The 23,231-nt window shown below is 40.7% G+C and overlaps 2 protein-coding genes across 2 annotated transcripts; both read right to left on the bottom strand.

Annotated features, from left to right (window-relative positions):
• Window positions 1–12,025: 12,025 nt before the first annotated feature.
• Window positions 12,026–13,024, bottom strand: LOC143636044 (putative F-box protein At3g16210). Its single transcript, XM_077103729.1, has one exon. It carries the CDS (start codon window positions 13,022–13,024, stop codon window positions 12,026–12,028), a length of 999 nt encoding a protein of 332 aa, XP_076959844.1.
• A 4,693-nt stretch (window positions 13,025–17,717) lies between these two features.
• LOC143636006 (guanosine nucleotide diphosphate dissociation inhibitor At5g09550-like) lies at window positions 17,718–21,259 on the bottom strand. Its single transcript, XM_077103701.1, has 13 exons — window positions 20,938–21,259; window positions 20,027–20,089; window positions 19,864–19,947; window positions 19,658–19,765; window positions 19,415–19,587; window positions 19,204–19,318; window positions 19,047–19,127; window positions 18,917–18,979; window positions 18,723–18,821; window positions 18,524–18,648; window positions 18,236–18,446; window positions 18,082–18,156; window positions 17,718–17,975 (listed from the first exon to the last, which is right to left on the bottom strand). Exons 1-13 carry the CDS (start codon window positions 21,022–21,024, stop codon window positions 17,922–17,924), a joined length of 1,338 nt encoding a protein of 445 aa, XP_076959816.1. The 5' UTR covers window positions 21,025–21,259; the 3' UTR covers window positions 17,718–17,921.
• Between the last annotated feature and the right edge of the window lie 1,972 nt (window positions 21,260–23,231).

The following is a 23,231-nucleotide window of genomic DNA, read 5'->3' as shown; positions in this document are numbered from 1 at the left end:
CATTAATCCCTAATTTTTCACTCCCTTGCTTATGATGTTACCTACATGTATGTAGGTTTGTTGTATTTATGTCTTAATACACATTCAAACCTACCTATGCACATACAAATGTACCGAGCCACATTGAAACCTACGTACCTACACACATACAAACATACATACACATATACAAACATACGTACCTACACACGTACATACGCACCTACACAACACACCTACACATAAGAAATGTAGTAAAGTTAGGGATTAATGGAGTTACACCTTCACTTCTCACACTTCTCACTGTAAAAAAACTTCTGAAATGATCCAATACCTGTATACATATATATATACACACGTATTTAATATTTTTTAATAGGTTTGTGAAGGTTTGTTGTTATGAAAGAGAGTGGGGGTTTTTAAGAAAAGTTTAGAATTTGATGTGATGATGATTTGTTGGTTTGTATGAGTTTGTTGTTGTGGATTCTCTTACTATACAGACTTTGATTACAACTTTACAAGAAAGGCTAGTCTCAACAACACCCCACAATCACAATTACAGGAAAAAAACTCTGAAATGTGATCTCGAAATGTTGAATTTATAGATGGCAAAAAAACCCGAACCTGATAGGAATACCGAAACCCCAAACATATGGTGCGGGCATTTGGGTATGGAATTAAATTTTAAATTTCTTTTAGGTATGGGATTAGGTGATAACCAGTCCGATTACCTGCGAACATATATCCGATTAGTCGTTTACCCTATCCATATTCCTGATTTTTTTTTATTTCTTTCTTTGCAGTCTAGTAATGTTTAATTCTAGTAGCTTTATTGTTACAAAATTAAATTTTTTCTTTTGGGAAATGTATTTTATGATATAATATATATCTTGCATGCTATAAAGTATGAACTTATTGCTTGTAATTTGTATCATCATGAAATTTACAATTTTTATATATTTCAAACAATTTTATGGTTATAATGATATGATTGTAATATATCATATTTTATTATGTTTTAGTTATAAACATGAAAATAATATGGAAATTAGAATGGTAAGGGAAAAAATGTTGTTACAATCTTGCGGAATAATATGAACAGATACAATATAAGAACTCTCAATTGACTATTATCAAGAACTGATTAAAATGTTTACAAGATGAATTGAAAAGAAATGAATTACAAAAATGAAAAGAAGAATGAATTGAACTAACTCTAATTAAGAAATCCCCAATTATATATGCCCTAATCTGTTAACGGTTAACTGATTAATCTTTAAGAATTACCAAAAAGACCCCTGGACTATTGAAGACTTGTCAATAATAGCCCAAAACATTATTAACCTCTTTAACCTTCAACAACAGTTGACTTTCATTGACTAACTATATTAAGTCATATAACATGACACTATTACACTCCAATTTCCAGCTCAACACTTAACAAATGTATTTGGAGATCTCAATGGATACCCGATATTGGGCCCGGATATGGGACTAGGATTACCAATGCATGTCCCATTGCCATCTCTACTTGATTTTAATTCGGTGAGTTAAATGCGTGCAGGGGCCATACAATTTGCAAGGTCAGAAGGATTGATACCTGCACCTGAACCCACACACGCGATAGCTGCAGCCATTCGGGAAGCCCTTCACTGCAAAGAGACCGGGGAATCAAAAGTGATACTAACCGCAATGTGTGGACATGGCCATTTTGACCTTCCTGCTTATGAGAAGTACTTGCAGGGTGCCATGGTTGACCTGTCTTTCTCACAGGATAAAATGCAAGCTTCTCTTGCTAACCTTCCACATATGTCCTAGCTAAAAAGTTACTGTCTTTTTATGTTGTAATCTTTAAATCATTGAAATAAAACTAATAATAATAATAACATTACAAATACATTAATTTTAATTCACATTACATGGTCAAATAATAATACAACCGGGTCGCTTTTTTGTCATATTACTCGAATCCACCCATTGAAACAAAGAGGTTGGCGATAAACAGGAAAACCGCAGCAATCAGAGAATACATACGAACCTTGTCTTGGTCCGTTTGGTAAGTCGCCAACCGGGCCGCCTTACATGATTCACAGTTGAAACACTTGATACGATTATTTACCTTGTTCCTTGTTGCATTTGCCCACCGCAAGCAGTCGTCATTCTTGTCGCCTATACCTTTAAGCGAAAGCACCTTGTTTTCACATCTTGGAGGAGGCACACAACACCCCTCCTGAAACTCTTTAGTTTAGTCACAAAATATAATGGTTATTATAATAAAAGTTGTGACAAAAACAAAATTTGTAACTTTTAACATACCCAGTAATATTCATAGTAAGTTTCTATCTTCCAATCTTCTTTAGCAAAGATTTTATCCTTCCCACTTGCTTCTTCACAAAACTTGATCTCGGTCAAGCATTCGTCGACCTCAGGCCATACGCGGTCTGAAGCCATCTCGTCTATCAACATAGGCTTATACTCCTCGTCTAGAGGCGAGTTGTTTTTATAAACTTCTTCAAAACTCATGGGTGTGGGTTTTCTGAGCCACCCGAACACCATCAAACGCCAAACCATGATGCAAATGATGTAAATAACGTCGATATTTATTAGGAAACTGAAGAACCATTGGAAAAACTTGATCTTGCATACGATTCCATGAGGCCGAGGACGCATGAAACCAAGATGAGGGTCATTAGCCATGTTGGCCACAACACGGGGTCCTCTAAACATGTTTCGTTATGCAGCTTGACGACGCGCATGGCGAGGTCTACAAATCGTTTGGCTAGCAAATATATCGAGCCAGCGGTTCCACCAATCAACCAAATGGTGAGGAACACTTTTGCAAACACACCCATTCTCTCCTCCCTCTTTTCTTCAATAAGAAAATTTTAATTTGGATATGGTATAGAGAATGAATTGAAAAATAATGGATGTTTGTTAGTTATGGTTGTTTTTTCTTGTACAATATTTGAACATTTGACTATCCGAATATGTCTCTCCCCCTCTATCTTTCAAAAACAAGAAGGCATGTTTTCCTATATAGTTGGGATTTAGTTATGTGATGTATTATATTCAAACTGTTTGAAGGTTTGTATTTTTCACCCACTATTTTAAAAAGTTCAAAACTTATTAAATCGAACACGACTTACATTTATTGCAATAATAACTGTAAGTCGTGTTCGAAACGCATATTGAAAAGAAGTGCATTGTAAGGGTATGTTCAAATTCAAAAAGTATTAGAAATTTCACACAACATGTATATGTATCTATCTGTATAAATGTCTAACAAAAAATCATATAGTTACTCTTTGGTTGCTCCCACCACCTAGCCATCAGATTACTTGATTAGTGATTTTGAGGTTTTCATGCTTTTGACCCGAATTTGCGGGCATGAGTGTCTCCAAACCCGAATAGTCATTAAATGAGTTATAACATCTCATTTATTTGTGAAACATTTTCATAATCAAATAACAATTTCCATGGGTCATGGGTGACCAAACACCCGAATAGCCCTTAAATGAGTTATAACATCTTTTATATTTGTGAAATAACTCATTAATAATTTTCACAGGTCATGGGTCTCACCAAACCCGAATAGCATTTAAATGGGTTATAACATCTCATTTATTTGTGAAACAATTTCATCATCAAAACTGACTGCTTAGACTACTAAATGTTAGACTGTGGTATGGACCGCAATTAATCAGTTTTCTCATGGTGCATTAGACCAAAACGAGTCGGGTCAAGATTGATTGAAATATACATTCTACAACTATGTGTTATATGGATTAAACATCATAGTTATATATGGTATTTTGGCTTGATTGCCAAGGAACTTAAGGAGATCCTTGGACTACACATGACAGGACTTGTTGTATGCGATGTTTTCAAATGATATAGTATGTCATTATAGTGCTTGAACCGTACATGTAATGGTCTAGCCAGTATAAGTGGCATAATCCATTTTTGACTTTAGCGAATATTTAAACTCTCACAACAAGCCATAGAACTACGTCACAGAATCCACAAAACATATTATGCATAGACCAACAGAACTGGTTTTGATGTTTTGTTAAGATACATCGGAAATAATTATACATAAAAGAAAAAAGAAAACTGAAAGCCTGCATATTGCATAAATTAAATTTGTAAAATGAAAGAAAAAAAATAAAAACTGTGCAGATTGCAAAAATTAAAATTGTACATATTGCAGAATACTTGGAAATTAAAGTTATGGCCGGTCTGCGAATTGCTAAAGGCATCCATGGTTGTAAGCAAATGGCAAGTTGACCTTCAGTTTATAATAATCAATACTCAATATAAAGTATTCAAACTATAACTTTTCCTCACATCAGTTAAAATCTATCACAATTCTCTTAAATTTAGCTAAAAAATATTTACCTGTCTGTTAATATGTTTCACAATCGATAAAAGCTAAATAGTAGTAAACACGCAAATTCATAACAAGGGTGTGAATGTTATTTGTTAATAAAAATAAAACATATGTCTATCCAATTAAATAGTATTGGATGATAAAATTTAAAAAAACAATTAAATAAATTCATATCCGTACGAGAGGCCTTTTATGCTTACAAGACCTCTTCAATTCCTGATCTTATTCCTCTTCCTCTTTCTTGTGTTGCCCTTGACACCGCTTTCAACGCTCTCGTTACATTCCTCCCCCTGCTTCATTATACAAACAGAATACTAGAAAAGTTTAGTATCAACAAACTTATAGGCGGGAATATATATGTGTGTGTGTCTGTAATATTGAAGAAACACTAAGTGACCCGGTACAGATTATAGATAATCTGGGGGTTAAGTAATGTTTCCCACGGATGAGATCTAGCTGAGAAGGCTGTTCTTCAGGAGACCTGCAAAACAAACACCGTAAGCTCGTCACTGAGAAGGGGGGGGGGGTTCCTCCTTGTGACCACCCTCCGGCGTGAGAATCAGACTAGGTTGCTCTGAATATAAGTGTATATTAAGAGATTGCTAGATAACTGGATAGCAGATGGTCTTACCATTCCAAGGTGTTGGAGTATTTATAGCCGAAGGTAGGTTTCCTAGAAGGTACAGCCGGCTGAATAGTATTCCTGTTCTACCAACAGTGGACTATGCACAGGCCATACTGGTTGGTGGGTAGGTTACGGCCAACAGTAACAAAGTCGGCTGCACTATTCCACCAACTGTAGACTATGCACGTCCCACCTACTGTGGATTGTACGCAGGCCATGCTGGTTGGTGAATAGGTTACGGCCAACAGTAACACTATTCCACCAACTGTAGGCTGCGCATGCCCCACAGTAAGGGTTGGTGAGTAGGCAGCGGCTAATAGTGACAAACAGTACTAGAGGGTGCTCCTCCTCGCACTGTTGTCGGTGAGCTGTCACCCTGTGATTGGCTCATGGGCTGTTCTGGTCAGATCGTCTGTCCTATCCATACCTTGGTAGGTATAGTACAAAAGATCTTTCAGAATCATACAGACTGGCTCATTTAGGCGGGATTGTTCCCGCCTTGCTCATTCCTTCATGTGACTACTGAAGTATCTAGTGTCTTGTGCGTGTAGCCCTGCTGTCTGCGGGTAGCCTTCCCTGATGGCTTGTATCCGCAACTGCGGGAACAGGCGGGGTACTTTACCATTGGGAGGCTTTCCCTGCGTGTACAGCTTGCGTACTGCGCGTAAGGTTCTCTGAGCATGGTGGGTCCTGCGGGAGCAGATGGCCTTTGCGCAGACGTCCCTGTTCAAGGTTAGTCTTGCGGGACCAACTGGGCTCTGCTGGGACCTACCTCTTCAAGTCCCCCCAGTCCAATGTTCTTCTCATGAATGTTCAATAAAGTGAGGTGAACTTTTGGACTTTAAGCAAGGGGTTTTGAAAAGGTTTTTAGTTTTAAGGTTCTCCGTGGGGATTCTTCCCGCGGATTTCCTAATGTCACTTGCAAAAATTCCCGATTTTTTTGCTTGATCTTTGGGTATGATGCGGGTAGGTATGTAACCTTCTCGCAAGTCAGGAGCGTTGAGTCTCACTTGTGTGGATTCTCCTTGAGGTTTTAGTAGTTTTGAACATAGTGATCAATTATGTTTAAACCACCAATTCCATCCTGGAGCCTCAAACAATGTAGTTCTCGACGTTCCCGCTATGCGGGGATGTTATTTCCGTTTCCACAAGTATTGCCCAAAAGATCCTTCTTGGTTTCAATTCCCTGCGGAGCGCTAGGTATGTGAAGGGTTTTGCCTTAACACTGTACCCGCGCTCGTCTTACAGTTACTTTACTTTCAAGGTACCCCTGGCGTCAATTCCCTGCGGGTGCTAGGTATGTGAAGGGTTTTGCCTTAACACTGTACCCGCACCCGCCTTATAGTTACTTTGTTGCCGGGGTTTTCTTAGTCGGTTACAGGCCTTTGGACCGGAGTAACGTTAACCATTTCTTCAGAAATTGTGAAAAAACTAAAATAGTTCTAGCTTTTATGCACGGATGGCGCCAATGAAGAAACACTAAGTGACCCGGTACAGATTATAGATAATCTGGGGGTTAAGTAATGTTTCCCACGGATGAGATCTAGCTGAGAAGGCTGTTCTTCAGGAGACCTGCAAAACAAACGCCGTAAGCTCGTCACTGAGAAGGGGGGGGGGGTTCCTCCTTGTGACCACCCTCCGGCGTGAGAATCAGACTAGGTTGCTCTGAATATAAGTGTATATTAAGAGATTGCTAGATAACTGGATAGCAGATGGTCTTACCATTCCAAGGTGTTGGAGTATTTATAGCCGAAGGTAGGTTTCCTAGAAGGTACAGCCGGCTGAATAGTATTCCTGTTCTACCAACAGTGGACTATGCACAGGCCATACTGGTTGGTGGGTAGGTTACGGCCAACAGTAACAAAGTCGGCTGCACTATTCCACCAACTGTAGACTATGCACGTCCCACCTACTGTGGATTGTACGCAGGCCATGCTGGTTGGTGAATAGGTTACGGCCAACAGTAACACTATTCCACCAACTGTAGGCTGCGCATGCCCCACAGTAAGGGTTGGTGAGTAGGCAGCGGCTAATAGTGACAAACAGTACTAGAGGGTGCTCCTCCTCGCACTGTTGTCGATGAGCTGTCACCCTGTGATTGGCTCATGGGCTGTTCTGGTCAGATCGTCTGTCCTATCCATACCTTGGTAGGTATAGTACAAAAGATCTTTCAGAATCATACAGACTGGCTCATTTAGGCGGGATTGTTCCCGCCTTGCTCATTCCTTCATGTGACTACTGAAGTATCTAGTGTCTTGTGCGTGTAGCCCTGCTGTCTGCGGGTAGCCTTCCCTGATGGCTTGTATCCGCAACTGCGGGAACAGGCGGGGTACTTTACCATTGGGATGCTTTCCTTGCGTGTACAGCTTGCGTACTGCGCGTAAGGTTCTCGAGTCGCGCGTTGGAGAGCCTCTAATTTGGCCTTGAGCTCCTCGTTCTCCACGCGTAAAGGCTCAGCAACAGCTTCAGCCTTGGTGGCCCTCTCGGTCGCGTTCCTCGCAGTCTCCTTAGCTAGCCGAAGCTGTTCGTTAACAGCTTGGGCAGCCTTGGAGCGGGCCTCGAGTCGCGCTTGAACCTCAACCTCGAGGGCCTTGAAGGCCTTCTCCTTCTCCGCAGCAGCTGCGGACAGCTTTTGGTTCTCCTCCCGAAGAGCCCGCGCTTGGGATACTTCCTTGGCGCGAGCTGCTTTCAACTTGTCATTTTCACGACAAAGCAGCTCGACGCGCGGCTGCATCCGGGCTTGGAGAACTCGAAGCTCGTTGGTTAGCCTACCCTCCTGGTAGCTAGCCATGGCTTCCCCCAACGCACCATGGGGAGCAGCGTGGCGAGCCCATTCCACGCACTCCACAGGGGTACGAAGGGTTGTTCCTCGGCGTATGTTCCATCGAGGAACATACACTTCATTGGAATCCGAAACTGCAGAAAACAAAAAGCAGTTAGGAAAAGATGATAAAATATATAAGTAAAAAAGGGCCAAAGGAACCCTACGCACCTGTAGGGTCAATTACAGGCCGATAGCCGCCGAACCCATCACCTGAACCCAATGGAAATCCATCCAAGAGGTCAGGCAGATGGGAAGGTGGCGGAAAGATGCGAGAAGCCCCACACGTACCTGAAGGACCGGCCGTCGTTGCCGATGACGGGGGCATGGTAACAGCCGCCGTAGTCGCCGCCGCGGTCGCTGCCGCAGAATCCGCGGCAAAAGTAACCGCCGGCTCTGTGAAGGATGCTGTAAAAATTGCACTCACAGCCGGCGGTGACGTCATCTCGGCTGGAACAGTCGGCTCAGAATGAGCAACTGAACCAGCGGAAGCAGGCGCAGGCGCCTGGGTCGACGCCTCAGGTAGGCTGACCAAGCCTACCGTCATTGGCGGAGAGGTTGTACTCGGCCCCTCACCCTGGAATGCGCCAACATCCACACCTGCGTAAAGAAGAAAAGTGTTAAAAAGACTTGAAGATTAAACTATGAAGATAAAAGCTAAGAGAGTTGTACTTACAGGGTTTCTTCAGCTTGAACGTACGGACGGGCGGGGACGAACCCGATGGAGCCGGTCTCTTGATGCCGGTCACCGTCGTCGTCATTGGTTCTCCATAGGTAACAGTCGTAGCCTCCGGAACAGTGGTCTTCTCACCACCGGGCTTCCCCCCGCCTCTTCACTATCTGACTCAGTGTCAGATAGGAGCACTGGATCGGCTGTGGAGGCCGCCTTCTCCTTCCCTTTCCCGCCGGCAGCCCGCTTCTTCCGCACTAACGAAGGACCATCTGCGGATTCCTCAGAAGAAGACAGGATGTAAGGAATTCCAGCAGCGGGTACAGCACTGAGGGGTGGAGGAGAGAATAACGCCTTACCTGGCCGCCGATGGCTCAGGATCTCGTGGCCCAGCGGATAAACCTCCACAAACCGATCCGCTGTTTGCTCCAGGATGGGCAACTCGTTCTCATCAAGAGCACGAGTACCCATCCGCACAGGATCGTCAGCTTCCCGCGGGTACAGGAGCGACTCCAAATTATTCCCCTCTGAAAGAAAAGAAACAGTTAGAAGACAAACTCATATCAGCAAGAAAGACAAAACATACCATAAGGAGTAGAGTTCAAACCGTATTCGAGAAGGATGGGAACCTGAGACGCCTCCTTCCACACCCGGCTCATCCCCAGCATCACCATCCCGGACTCCGCAAACCGGTAAACCAGAGATTGGACCAGGGATATCTTCGAGAACCATTCCGCCTCCTGGTAGTTGGGGGCGTGAAGGCTCGGAATTGCTTGGCCATTTTTAAACTTCATGGCAAGGGGGACGGCGCGGGCGGATATGTAGAAGAACTCCCGCTTTCACGATCGGAGACTGCGCTCGGTCGCACAAATCTTTAAACCCTTGATACGGGTTGTCAGGGTGTACCACCCCTGGATGCACCTCCAAGTATAGAAGGTCATCAGGCGGTCCACATGGGGCTCGATGCCCAGAATCCGGCACACCCACTCGAAGTGGCGAATCTTGGCGACCGCCATAGGGTGCAGCTCGGTCAAATGAACACCGTGCCTCTCAAGGACACGGTAAACAAACTTTGTCAATGGGAACCTAAGATTCCCATAGACAAAGAATGCTGCATAAACCCCGATCTTGCCTCTGGGGGCATCGTACACGGTCTGGTGGGATTCAGGAAACTCAGGCTCGAGAGGATCGAGCATGAACTTCCTAACAACATACCGGTACTGATCGCCGGGCAGAGCACACTGGCACTCGCCAGCAGTACTCCTATCATCGGTCGTAGGCTCGAAATCATGTGAAGACATCTTGCAAAAGGAAGAAGAAAACGATTTCAGGGGAATGCTCGACTAATTAGAGTATTCACCGGAAATCGCTGTAAAGATGAAGAGAAAATGTGAAAGTATGAATTGGAAAGGATCCTCCACCCCCTTTATATACTAATCGCAATTAATGCGGTGAATTTAATGCGGAGGAGAGAGAAATTGAAGGTGCAATGAAACTATGACGCGTGGCAAAAAGCAACCTGGCAACAGCTGTCAAAAGGACGCGTGCCAGTAATTTCGCGGCCACGCGCCCGAAAAATCGCGCCCACGCGCCTGAAAAAGCGTCTGGAATGACCATGTACTGTCACGTCACCATAACTTCCTGCACGTCCTGACACAGTCAGAAGAAACCGTCGCACGACGTTTCAGATGTTTGGACTGTTCTTATCCTTACCAACCTTTCGAATTTCAAAATTCAAAATTCAAAAAGATTCAAAAGTAAGCGGGAAAATACCCCTTACCTTGGCAACCAAGTAACCATAAGACGGATGCGGGTACAGTGTTAAGGCAAAACCCTTCACATACCTAGCACCCGCAGGGAATTGAAGCCAAGAAAACCCCGGCAACAAAGTAACTATAAGGCGGGTGCGGGTACAGTGTTAAGGCAAAACCCTTCACATACCTAGCACCCGCAGGGAATTGACGCCAGGGGTACCTTGAAAGTAAAGTAACTGTAAGACGAGCGCGGGTACAGTGTTAAGGCAAAACCCTTCACATACCTAGCGCTCCGCAGGGAATTGAAACCAAGAAGGATCTTTTGGGCAATGCTTGTGGAAACGGAAATAACATCCCCGCATAGCGGGAACGTCGAGAACTACATTGTTTGAGGCTCCAGGATGGAATTGGTGGTTTAAACATAATTGATCACTATGTTCAAAACCACTAAAACCTCAAGGAGAATCCACACAAGTGAGACTCAACGCTCCTGACTTGCGAGAAGGTTACATACCTACCCGCATCATACCCAAAGATCAAGCAAAAAAATCGGGAATTTTTGCAAGTGACATTAGGAAATCCGCGGGAAGAATCTCCACGGAGAACCTTAAAACTAAAAACCTTTTCAAAACCCCTTGCTTAAAGTCCAAAAGTTCACCTCACTTTATTGAACATTCATGAGAAGAACATTGGACTGGGGGGACTTGAAGAGGTAGGTCCCAGCAGAGCCCAGTTGGTCCCGCAAGACTAACCTTGAACAGGGACGTCTGCGCAAAGGCCATCTGCTCCCGCAGGACCCACCATGCTCAGAGAACCTTACGCGCAGTACGCAAGCTGTACACGCAGGGAAAGCCTCCCAATGGTAAAGTACCCCGCCTGTTCCCGCAGTTGCGGATACAAGCCATCAGGGAAGGCTACCCGCAGACAGCAGGGCTACACGCACAAGACACTAGATACTTCAGTAGTCACATGAAGGAATGAGCAAGGCGGGAACAATCCCGCCTAAATGAGCCAGTCTGTATGATTCTGAAAGATCTTTTGTACTATACCTACCAAGGTATGGATAGGACAGACGATCTGACCAGAACAGCCCATGAGCCAATCACAGGGTGACAGCTCACCGACAACAGTGCGAGGAGGAGCACCCTCTAGTACTGTTTGTCACTATTAGCCGCTGCCTACTCACCAACCCTTACTGTGGGGCATGCGCAGCCTACAGTTGGTGGAATAGTGTTACTGTTGGCCGTAACCTATTCACCAACCAGCATGGCCTGCGTACAATCCACAGTAGGTGGGACGTGCATAGTCTACAGTTGGTGGAATAGTGCAGCCGACTTTGTTACTGTTGGCCGTAACCTACCCACCAACCAGTATGGCCTGTGCATAGTCCACTGTTGGTAGAACAGGAATACTATTCAGCCGGTTGTACCTTCTAGGAAACCTACCTTCGGCTATAAATACTCCAACACCTTGGAATGGTAAGACCATCTGCTATCCAGTTATCTAGCAATCTCTTAATATACACTTATATTCAGAGCAACCTAGTCTGATTCTCACGCCGGAGGGTGGTCACAAGGAGGAACCCCCCCCCCCTTCTCAGTGACGAGCTTACGGTGTTTGTTTTGCAGGTCTCCTGAAGAACAGCCTTCTCAGCTAGATCTCATCCGTGGGAAACATTACTTAACCCCCAGATTATCTATAATCTGTACCGGGTCACTTAGTGTTTCTTCAAATATGTATATGAATGAGCTAGTGTGAGTATGTTTTAAAAGAAAAGACATTTAGATCAAACCTTGACATTCCTCTTTTGTCCATCATAATTATTGCTATTAACATCGACATGAGGATGGGGAGATACTAGGCTCTGGACAAATACATGACTAGCGCAAGTATAGTTCCGCTGGTTGCAGGACACAAGTCTACTATCATCATAAATGATAACATCACTAGTTTTCTTATTTAGATCCACCACAAACGTCAAGCTATGTACAACGTTATACTTGGTCTCACAATGATCATCATTATATAGTTCCCATTTGTTGTTTTTCATCACCCATTTCTTGGTAGGTAAACGGTAATAATGTGAATACAAGAAGAGACATTCTTCTATAACCCCGAGTTTGTTATATGCCCTATCATCTTCACATTCTTCATTTATAGGTAGGGGGATTTCTTTAAATTCCTCTGTAGATAAATCTAAAGAGATAATTACGTTATTCTTTGCAAGCCAGTGAAGCGCCCCACCACATAACACACCCTTAGAATCCTTAAGACTCTTACTCTTGACTTCTCCAATAACTTTCCAAGTATTTGATTTCAATGCTAGCGCATAAAAACGTGTCAGCTTTTTTGAGTCAAACCCTGCTACAACCTTGTAATCATCGGCTGACGGATCATAACCAAAACCCCAACATACTACCTTGCTAATCATATAAGGCGGCTTCGGCAGTTTGTTCGTCTCTAGAGTCAAAGGATTGGTTACAAAAAATTCAACGTTTAAAGGAGAAACACATACCAGGCCATTACAGGAACCCACAAAATCTAATTTCTTGCGGCACGACGAATAACTTACAGGTACATCAATCCAGACATCGATCCTTCTATGTCCGAGTTGACGATTGTTACGATCATTGTTGTAAGAATGGTTCAAGTGAGCTTTAACAAAACGAGGACTGGATATAAGAGAGCGCCATGGCTTACAAATGCTCTTGTATCGGATTAGATCTTTGACGTCCAGTCGTACAAGTATCTGCTCAACCACATCAAATGGCGCAACGTCTGCCATTTGAACTCGATCAATCAAAAGAGAAATAGGTTATGCATGGTGGCTGCGTGCAGGGTGTATATCAATATATATATGTTTTGTGTTTTAAGGCCAGCCCAAAGACATTAACATTTAACATCCCCCAACCCAATTCCATTCGATGTAAGTCTTTATATACAGTCCTCAACAATTGGTCTAGTGGTAAGAGGCATGCGCTCCCTAAGTGTAGACACAAGTTCGATTCCCACTTGGGCTGGTTTGAAGGGCATTTCGGTGAAGAGACGAACCAGGGCTTTAATCCCGGGTTCGAGCCTGACAAGGGGCGATGGTTTATAGATTCTATTCGGTTCCCGCACATAGGGGGTATGGTCTCACGACACTCAATGAGTCAACCTTGGACATGGCTCCGAAAGGGTAGGCTACATGGACGTTCAAAAAAAAGTGTTTATATATATGCTTCAATTAAATATTTATATTGGGATTAGAAAAAAAAATTACAAATTGTGTTATTTAATTTAAATAACAATCATTATAGCGTATGCCGATATCAAAATAAGTGATCCAAATTTAGTGCTCTAACTTATTAAACTTTGTTGTATGAAATGGAACTTCGTATGGATGCACGGGTGTTTGACGAAATTTTATTAGATGTGTTTCTATACATGAAATTAAACGATGGTTGTGAGGTTGTTTGCTTTACTGGGGATGTTGGTCAAGTAAGTTCCTTGGTGTTTATGGAATTACATTGGACTGACTGTCAATTTAAAACCATCATACATGCATGGATTTAAATGTCACACAAACTATTATTCTTTGCGTATATGAAAGACAAATAAAATTACTACACGGAATAAATAAGCAAATCTGTAGAAAAAGCAAAATGAATATTGCTCATCGCCCGTTTCCTTTTTTTGCGGGATATCAGAATCGGAAGGTCTAGCTAGAAGAAAAGGCTAAAGGAAAGTGGAGCCTCCAACAGGTCGCTAGGAATTTAGTTTATATATGCAACATGAGGTTTAGTTGCACTTATGAAAGGGTATATATTTTGGAGTTAGATGGTTTGGGCATTTTTTGTTTCTAAAGTTTAAACTTTGTTTCTGATAGGACAAAAAATGGTGTGAATGGTCCCAGTAGGATTTGAGAGACAAAAACAAATTGTTACTGTGTTTTAAGGATCAACTTTGGCATATCATGTAACACTGTCCGTGTTCATTATGCGCCACAACGTTCAAGTATAAAAACTTCCTACTATTTAAAGGTTAGTTGTTTGGTTTGGCCTGGCCTGGCCTGGCCTAGTAAACTATTTAAAGGTGTCTGGATTCTTGGGGTATATCCGGGTGAAAATCTGATTTCCTTGTCTTGTAATCTTCTAAACAGCAGACAGTATTGTCCACGTCTAGTGCTGAAGCCGAGTACAAAGGCATAGCTAATGTCGTGGCAGAATTTGTTAGATACATAACTACACTTTGGTTCATTTGGGTCACATAGCATGCCATATCTGGTTTGATTTGTTTAGAAAAAGCTTCACTTTGGTTCGTGTCGATTGATTTAGCACAAAATTTCAATTTAAAACGTGTTCCGATTGAATTAGCTTCAGGTAAAGGTGGTCATTTTAAAAGGAAAAAAAAAACAAGACTTATATTTCTAAACTATTAACCATAAGATAACAAAGTGTCACCAAATTTTTAATCTGGAGTTTAGTCATAAAAGTCTATAAGTTTTGCAGTAAGCTTACTATTTGCATTCAAAGTAGCATTGCATTGAAACGTTGATGGCACATGAAAGATACTAGGAAGAAATAATGATATAATACCTCAAGATATTGTACTGGAGAATAAAACATAAATAACCATGTCCATCGATCCAATTTATCAATATCGGTTAGCAAAATATAAACAGCCACCGCCGGCCAGCACTTACTAAATTAAATAAAAACTACTCTCCTCCTTATGAGACGAGTGATTAGCGTTGCAGACGGTCTTACATCCATACGAGTGGCTTTTTATACACCTATTCCTCTTTCTTATGTTGCCCTTGACACCGCTTTTAACACTCTCATTACCTTGCTGCCCTGTTGCATTGCAAGTATATATAAACAAAAATTAGGACATTTTAGTATCAGTATAATATATACTAATACATAGACATTTAAGAATGAACCTTGACGTTCGTGTCTTGTTCCTTGTCATTATTATTCCTCTTTTGTCCCTCGTAATTATTATGGGGAGATACGAGGCTTTTGACAAATACATTAGCAAAGAATAAGTATCCACAGGACACTTTTTTACCATCATCAACACTGAACACATTAGTCGTCTTTTCTGATTCCTCTACGATGTGTAGAATATCATACTTGGTCTCACAACGTTTATTATTATATAGTTTCCACTTGTTTTTTTTCATCACCCATTTCTTACCAAACAAACGGGAGCACGACGGATATATACATAGCCATCCGTCTAAAACCCCGAGCCTGTGATCGTCATTGACGTCACATTTAGGTTGGGGGGTTTCTTTAAACTCGTATGTAGTTAAATCTAAAGAAACAATAACTTTCTGCTCTGCATCACTATCCATAAACCAATGAAGCGCTCCACCATATAACACACCATCAGTATCATAGGTACAGCCATACTTGATTTCTCCGATAACATTCCAAGTATTCGATTTCAACGTGAAGACATGAAAAAGTGTCCGATTTTGGTCATCCGTTTTCATGAAGCCTATTATAACCTTGTAATCATCTGCAGAGGAATCATAACCAAAACCACAACATATGTTCACTGAAACTTCGGGCGGATAGGGCCGTATCGGCATTGGTAGTATCTTCACTTCTCTAGTGAAAGGATTGATAATTGCAAGATCATCAAATTCAAATTCAGGAGAAACACATAACAGACCATTACAAGAGCCAGAAACACGTAATGATCGTTGGTCCCACTGCGAGTCCTTTGCATGATCTACAGATCTCCCTATACAGATCCTTCTATGTCCGAGTCGACGATTGTTACGATCATTGATGTAAGAATGGTTCAAGTGAGATTTAACAAAACGAAGAGTGCCATGGCTTACAAACGCTCTTGTATCGGATTAGATCTTTGACGTCCAGTCGTACAAGTATCTGCTCAACCACATCAGATGGAAGCACCTCTGCCATTCAATTCAAACCCTAATGTCGATCGAGAGGTTATAATGTTATGTTATTATTGTTGTTATGTAGGAGTGATTAATGAATTTAACAAGAAGAAGTTGGGTTTAGGGTTATTAGTATTACCCCCAAGCTGGTTGGGCCAGGCCTTGCTGGACCAAGCCCAGATTGACCTATATACTGTTTTGTTAATTATGATCGCAAACACGTTAGAAATATTATAAGTTCTAAATAACTAGGATGTTCACGAACCGAACGCGGACATGCTCATACTTGGTTTGGTTTGAAAGCGAGCCGAACCGAGCGGATTGAATTTAAAGAAACGAGCAATATCTTTATGCTTGAACTTGGTTCCGTTTGAAACCGAGCGGCTTGGTTTCGTACACAGTTTCCAATTTTAAATTTCTAAAACTTCTAAATATCATTAATTCAAGACTTTCAACTCTAAATTGTCTAAAGTTACACCTTTAAAATGTATAAAACTCAAAGTTAACAACAAAACATATATAAAACGAACGGCTATGGTTTAAATTTGAACTTTGAATTCAACACAAAAGATTGAAATTATAAACTTTAAAAATATAGTATATTTTTATATATATTCATAAATTTTTTATATAAAACTAAGACCATCCGCAATGGTGGGGCCCTTCGAAGCCCCACCACCGTGCCGCGTCAGCGCCATGTAAGCACCGAGGGCATCGAAGCCCACCCAAAGATGCCCCGCTATGGTTTAATGCCCCAAGGGCGCCCCTATTATACATATATATATATATATATATGCATATGTATGTATGTGTGAGAGAGAGGGATGGAGAGAGCTGCTGAGAGGGGGCCCACCCAATTCATCAACCGTGCCGGCTGTTTGAATGGCCATTTCTTCGACGCCCATGGTTGGACCGCGCCCACGGCGCCTAAAAAAACCCCTAAAGGGCGCCCCATAGCGTTAGGTCTAATAAATAAAAAATAATTCGAGCAAAACGAACCGAACCAAACCGAGCGAGGCTTTGCTCATACTTGGATTGTTTTTAAACCGAACCGAGCCGAATGGCTCACTTCCAAACCGAGCCGAAATCGAAAGAACATTTTTCAAGCAATTTTTGAGCGAACAACGAACGAGCGGCGAGCATTTTGAACTTTATCTTATAAATTTGAATTTAATCACTACAATGCTGCTTGATGATCCTTTTTGCAAAATCATAGTACGGTATGCCTTATGTATATGAGTTGAGGAAATTGACTTGAGTTTAGATACAGGTGCGCGTCTTATATTAAAAAAATTCCCTAGAATTCATTTCTTTAAAACCTTGAATAAAACTTATAATAAACTTTAAAGAGTTTACATCAAGACATGACAAAGGGCAAAGGGACAACAAGCTACGCCGCAGGCCCTTTAAGGAATCATAATTGACACAAGTTTTTGTTATTTGAGATTGTAGTGAACAAAACTTATAATAACTTTGTAAAGTGTGTATGAAATGGAACTTCTAATGGATGCACAGAAGGTGTTCAACCATTATGTTATTAGATGTGTTTCTATGCATTGAAAAGAATCACCTATTTGAATTTAAACCAAAGAAATTGCCTAAATTTATTGATTTAAAGTGCCATTTCAAGCAAATCATTATTCAACCAAGATATTGTTGCTGGAAGGGAAAATACACACTAATAACAAATTCCAATTAGAGTCATAGATTCTTCAGTATGTGATAAAAAAAAAGTAGATGATCGAAAATGTGATGTCCAACATAGAGGCCGATTCTGTTATTGCTACTCGTCGCCCGCAGCACTTGCAGCACTTAGATCCACACTTAAGTCAAGAGTCTGTGACATTACACCATCAAATACATTAATCAATCCTTGTTTCCATGAATGTGTGACAATAATAGTTATTCATCAGTGAATAAATGATATGTGTAATAAGGTTTACCTTTCCGGTTATGCGGCTATACATCGCAATCACATCTTCTACCGTGGACTCAAAATGCGTTGTGGCGTCGTAACTCTGTAGGGCACATGAGAATTAATCAGAATGAATTTTTTTTTTTTTTTTTTTTATCTTTTATGCAAAATCCAATACTCACAGTAGATATGAAACAGTTATCATCTTCACCCTGGTTAACGGGTTCATATCTGTCATACGTGTCAAAGAAGATCTGGTCCACAGCTCCAAGTAAATCGATCCCAGGCTTCAATTCTGTCTCGGGATTATCTGTCTCGGCTTCTGTGGTTACAAAAGCTATGAATTTACCTTTCGGGGCTACGTTGTGAGAATATGAGCAACAGAAGAGGTACCTGGAACAATGGCATTAGAGTAATTTTCATATCCATTCAAGGTTAAAAATGTAAATCTTGGAATACATTATACATACATGTCGGATTTACGGCCTAGCTGTTTCTGAGGTAGAATAACTTGGCCTGAATGAGCATCATTAGTGTTTGGGATGGGATGACTCATGATGCATATAGCACGAGCTACTTTACCGACCTTCTTTACCTGTTGTAACAAACACGATATAGTATCTCTAATGAAAAAGATAATCAAATGAAAAGTAGTTGGTAACGGTTTACCTTATCGGGCAAATACGAGGGGTCACATACTACTTTTTTGCACTTTGCAGTTTCTCCTTCTGATGTCACACCGACTACTTTTCCATCTTCAAACTCTACCTGTCATATATTGCAGTGTCTCTAATCATATGCATTATGTCTTTTTTCTAAAACCTGTTTGTTTACATTAAGTTTTATTGTTGTTAATGGATTACCTTGCATTCTGGTTTGTTGAGCATGTAGGTCCCACCATAGACCGCACTTAGACGAGCAAATGCCTGGTAAATATTTATCAGATTCGGTTAAACAGGTAAAAGTATATAAATTCTCTTAATGGTATTGTACCTGAGGTAATTCTCCTAATCCATAGAGTGGGTAAATATATGGGGAGCCGCCTGCAAATCGGGCTAATGACTCTGCATAAAGCTATTCAAGACAGAAGTTGGAAAGTTATATCAAAAGTTGCAGGTTTGATTTAATGTGTTAAAGTTGGACTTCTGACCTTAACTCTCTTGATTAAATCTATGGCTGGCTGCTCCAAATAACTGTCATCCCTGTAGAGTGCCAATGCATGCCCGATAAAATCGACTGTATGATCATCTAGTCCATACTTTTTCCTACATAAACATGTGAAAATAGCATAAATGAATATAAAAGAACATGCTTTTGATGATTTAATCAGTTAATGAAAAAACGGAAGGATAAGATGGTACGAAATGAGATCTTTTGCTGGTACTTTTGTGAGATCCATCCCTTCATGTGATTTGGGATCACTATCATCATAATCCTGAACATAAATGAAGAACTTGCGAGCACGACGCTTCTCAAATAATCCCATGAGAGGAGATTTAAGCGCTTCCACGTCTGTTGCTGGTACTTTGTGAACCTGAAACAAAATCAAAAGATTTATAAATGGTGTTGTGAGTAGATGGTAATAATATGCACACAAGTCATACCTTTCCTTTGTTGAACACATAGCCTCCATCAACCGCCTTGAAATTAAGGTATTTTGTGACACTGGTGTGAATTAGAACACGAACTAAGGTCCCATTAGCCATCATGTACTGCAAACAAAAATAAGACGAGTGCAATGTGATGGAATCATGGAATGAAATTATGTAACATTTAATCATTTTAAAAGTAAGAATAAAACAAGTCATGCCTTAGGGACCATATCGACATTGTAATCTTTGCTCGCGCCCAGTTCTGCAGGAGGCGCTTCGCCATCCTTGAATCGCTTCCATAGCTATACAGAACAAAAATGTTACTGTCAAATGAGTCATTCAGCCAAAATAATGGTTTATACAAACCATTCAGGTGCATACCTGGTTTAGATTTAGTGAAGTTGACTCGCCTCCATAGTAATCGTTTCTATCCATGTGTAGTACCTTTACATATAATAAGACCAATGATCATACATATTCACAACAAACTAGAATGATATATTTCATGTTCACTGCATCATATATTCATACTTGAATTCAATCTCTTTAATATGTCTCTTAAATTCTACAACCCCAATCATAAACCTGATTCAATCCTGACTACTTTTTATATTAAGTTATACTAGTCATGTATATCATAATTAGGGGTGGTGCAAAACTTCAAATGATCCGAGCTGCTTGTGAGCTAGCTCGATCCTTAAATAAAGCTTGTTTAGTTATCAAGCCTGAGGTCGAGCCTTGTGTATTATAAAATTTTACCTTTTTTGGAATTCTATGTATTAGGTTAACACGTCACAGCTGAGCTTTGGCGCGTCTAAAGCTTTTCTCAAAATATATAAAACTAATAAAAGATGTTTATAAATTAATTTATAACTTTTAAAAGAGTCGAGGCCAAGCTTAAAAAAACAACTCACGAGCCGAGGTCAAGCTTAGGCTCAACTCGTTACAAAATCATACTCATATCCATAAACAGAATCATAAACGCGATATCATTTGATCTGAGCCTAACTAAATCAACAACAATATAATTAATAGGATATACTCCATTTGTCCCATTAAAAGTGTGTCATTGTTTGAAAAACATAACGTTCAAATAAATTGAATGATTACTTTTTTTTGCTGACAATAATGCTTTTGGAAATTAGCTAATAAATTTTAAAGGTGGACATTTGTAATTGGACAAATAAAAAGGGAAATATGAACCGTTTTAATGGGGGACGGAGGGAGTAAATAATACGAATCAAAATTTGAACAAATCGCATGTATCATAGGCATATGTTGTTAAAGCATACTTTGAGGCCGTCGACGGAGAGGAGACCACTGAGGATACATTCTTTGAGACCGGTGCCGAGAACGATGACGTCATACTCTTCATCCATAATAGCATTAACATGCACAGAACATTAAATGAATAGATAGATGATGGAAATGGAATGGAATGATTTTAATCAACAAGAAACTTGGAGATTGATTGATTGATTGAGATGAAACAAAGAAAGAGATATAATCGGGCATCGTTATATCGAACGAACAGGTCTTAAGCACAAAAATTCAGTTATGACGTTCCCCAAGTTTCAAGGATTATTACTACTACGTGTTGGGTCTTTACACATCCTGCATTGTATTTCATAACGCAAACATAGAAAATAAAACTATTTAAATAAAATACTTTTTTTTATGTTTTCAAATTATATACTCTTCAACAATGTAAATAGTATCAATTTAGCTTCATTAAATATCGTATTTCGAAATCTCTAAATCAGGTATCGGAGAATGAACACAAGAGGCAAATGGTGAAGTCAATAATGATGGTGGTGATATGGTGCTTGTGGAGAGCTCGGAGCTAACTTATATTCGAGAACGAGCCAATGAAGATTGAAACCATTCTTAGCGAGATAAAGATGTTAAAATTTTCTTTTTATACAAAATAGAGCAAAATGTTTGGATATAGATTGGTCTTGTTGGAATAGTTTAACTTTGTAATCTTGTGTTATGGTTGTCCCCCAGTCCTTGCTAGCTTCTTGGGAGGAGGGGCTCTGTAACATCCCGAAAATTCTAAAGTAATATTTAATATATTATTTTGTCGGGTGAAATAAACGAGTTAGTGGAACGATAATAATAGCATAATATGAAGACTTAGTAGGATAATTAGATGGGATTGGATATGGACCAAAAGGAAATATGGGCATTCGGTCCATGGGCTTGAGGGAGTATAAATACCCCCTTAAACCCCAATTCTTTCCATTCCATCCATTTATCCATCCTAATCTCTACACACACCCAAAACACACACGACCCGAACCAAGATCCAAAGGCGAGGACCCGAGCTTGTTGGTGCTAGATCGTCGTGACGAACCAAAGCAACAAGACCAGCTAGTGTTCGTAGTTCGACTCATTTACGGTACGTTTATATCGAGAACTTGTTCGTTTAGGTTTGGATTAGTATAGAAATGATAGATCTGTGTTTGTATGGTAAAAACGAATCCAACAAAGCTAAACTTACTGAAAATGGTTATGATTTGAAGTGTTAATTGATTGATAAAAGAACCCGTAACCTATATGCCTAAATCGCACCCTTTAAACATCGATGTTAGGTCGATTTGATGGTTGGGGTTTGTAGGCGCTGGTCAGACGATTCCGTGGATACCTAAATCGAGTTATTTGGTTAAGAAACGAAGACGATTAAGGACGAACAGTAGCTGCAGCCGACAACTTCGCCTGCAAGCTAAGTTCGCCTGATGAACTTCGCCTGCAAAGCTAAGTTCGCCTGATGACAACTTCGCCTAAAGCTAAGTTCGCCTGATGACAACTTCGCCTAAAGCTAAGTTCGCCTGATGACAACTTCGCCTAAAGCCAAGTTCGCCTAAGGTTTAACTTCGCCTAAAGTCAAGTTCGACTAGAAAATAGATTAAAAACGATAAGTAAAAGTAAGCTAATACTAGGCCACCAGATTAAATCAGGCGAGTATTGATACGTGTAACTTATACAGTCAGCCGAGCTCAGTTAAAGAAGGGATTTACAACTATCGGAGGAAGAAGCAGAGTTCAGGTGAGTTTCTAGCCCCATTCCTTGTTATGTTTTCGGGGCTGTGTGCATACTCGATGTGTTGTTAATACATTTATCCTAAGTGATAAGTGTATGCCATATGTGATATATGTGATGGATATGAATGATTGCTTGTCGGTACGCGAACGATCTTCGGATATTGCGCGTACTGTCAGGTTAAAAATAAAGGTACGAATATTATATATCGAAGATGTATGAATATTACAAATGAATACTTGTCGGGGCGTGAACGATCTTCGGATATTGCACGTATCGACAAGGGGTATGGTTGTTAAATGAAGGATGTAAAGAACGCTTAGAGTGTTCTTATGCTATAATGTAATTATTGTATATGTGAAGTATGTGTATACAGGTACACGAATGGTATGTGAGTTCTACGGTCGACATAGTAAGTTAGGATGGCAAATCCCTCTAGCTTCTGTCGGACATAGACTCGGCTGGTGATGGCGTAGTTAAGGACTGCGGGCCTTATACGTAATGTAGATGATAGATGTAAACGTAGATAGGGACGGTGGGCCTT

The sequence above is a fragment of the Bidens hawaiensis genome, unplaced genomic scaffold (assembly GCF_021521415.1).
Source record: "Bidens hawaiensis isolate Kalapana, Puna unplaced genomic scaffold, B.hawaiensis_p1.1 tig00007761_1, whole genome shotgun sequence".
Taxonomy (NCBI): Eukaryota; Viridiplantae; Streptophyta; class Magnoliopsida; order Asterales; family Asteraceae; genus Bidens; species Bidens hawaiensis.
The sequence above is the reverse complement of the archived record's forward strand: the minus strand, read 5'-3'. Positions and strand labels throughout refer to the sequence as shown.

Excerpts from the sequence above, each read along its gene's own strand:
- LOC143636044 (XM_077103729.1), bottom strand. The coding sequence starts at position 13,024 with ATGGCAGACGTTGCGCCATTTGATGTGGTTGAGCAGATACTTGTACGA.
- LOC143636006 (XM_077103701.1), bottom strand. The coding sequence starts at position 21,024 with ATGGATGAAGAGTATGACGTCATCGTTCTCGGCACCGGTCTCAAAGAA. Across the intron at positions 19,588-19,657 it reads ATGTGTTCAACAAAGGAAAG|GTTCACAAAGTACCAGCAAC; the intron begins GTATGACTTGTG and ends ATTTTGTTTCAG. Across the intron at positions 17,976-18,081 it reads ATAGCCGCATAACCGGAAAG|ACTCTTGACTTAAGTGTGGA; the intron begins GTAAACCTTATT and ends GTAATGTCACAG.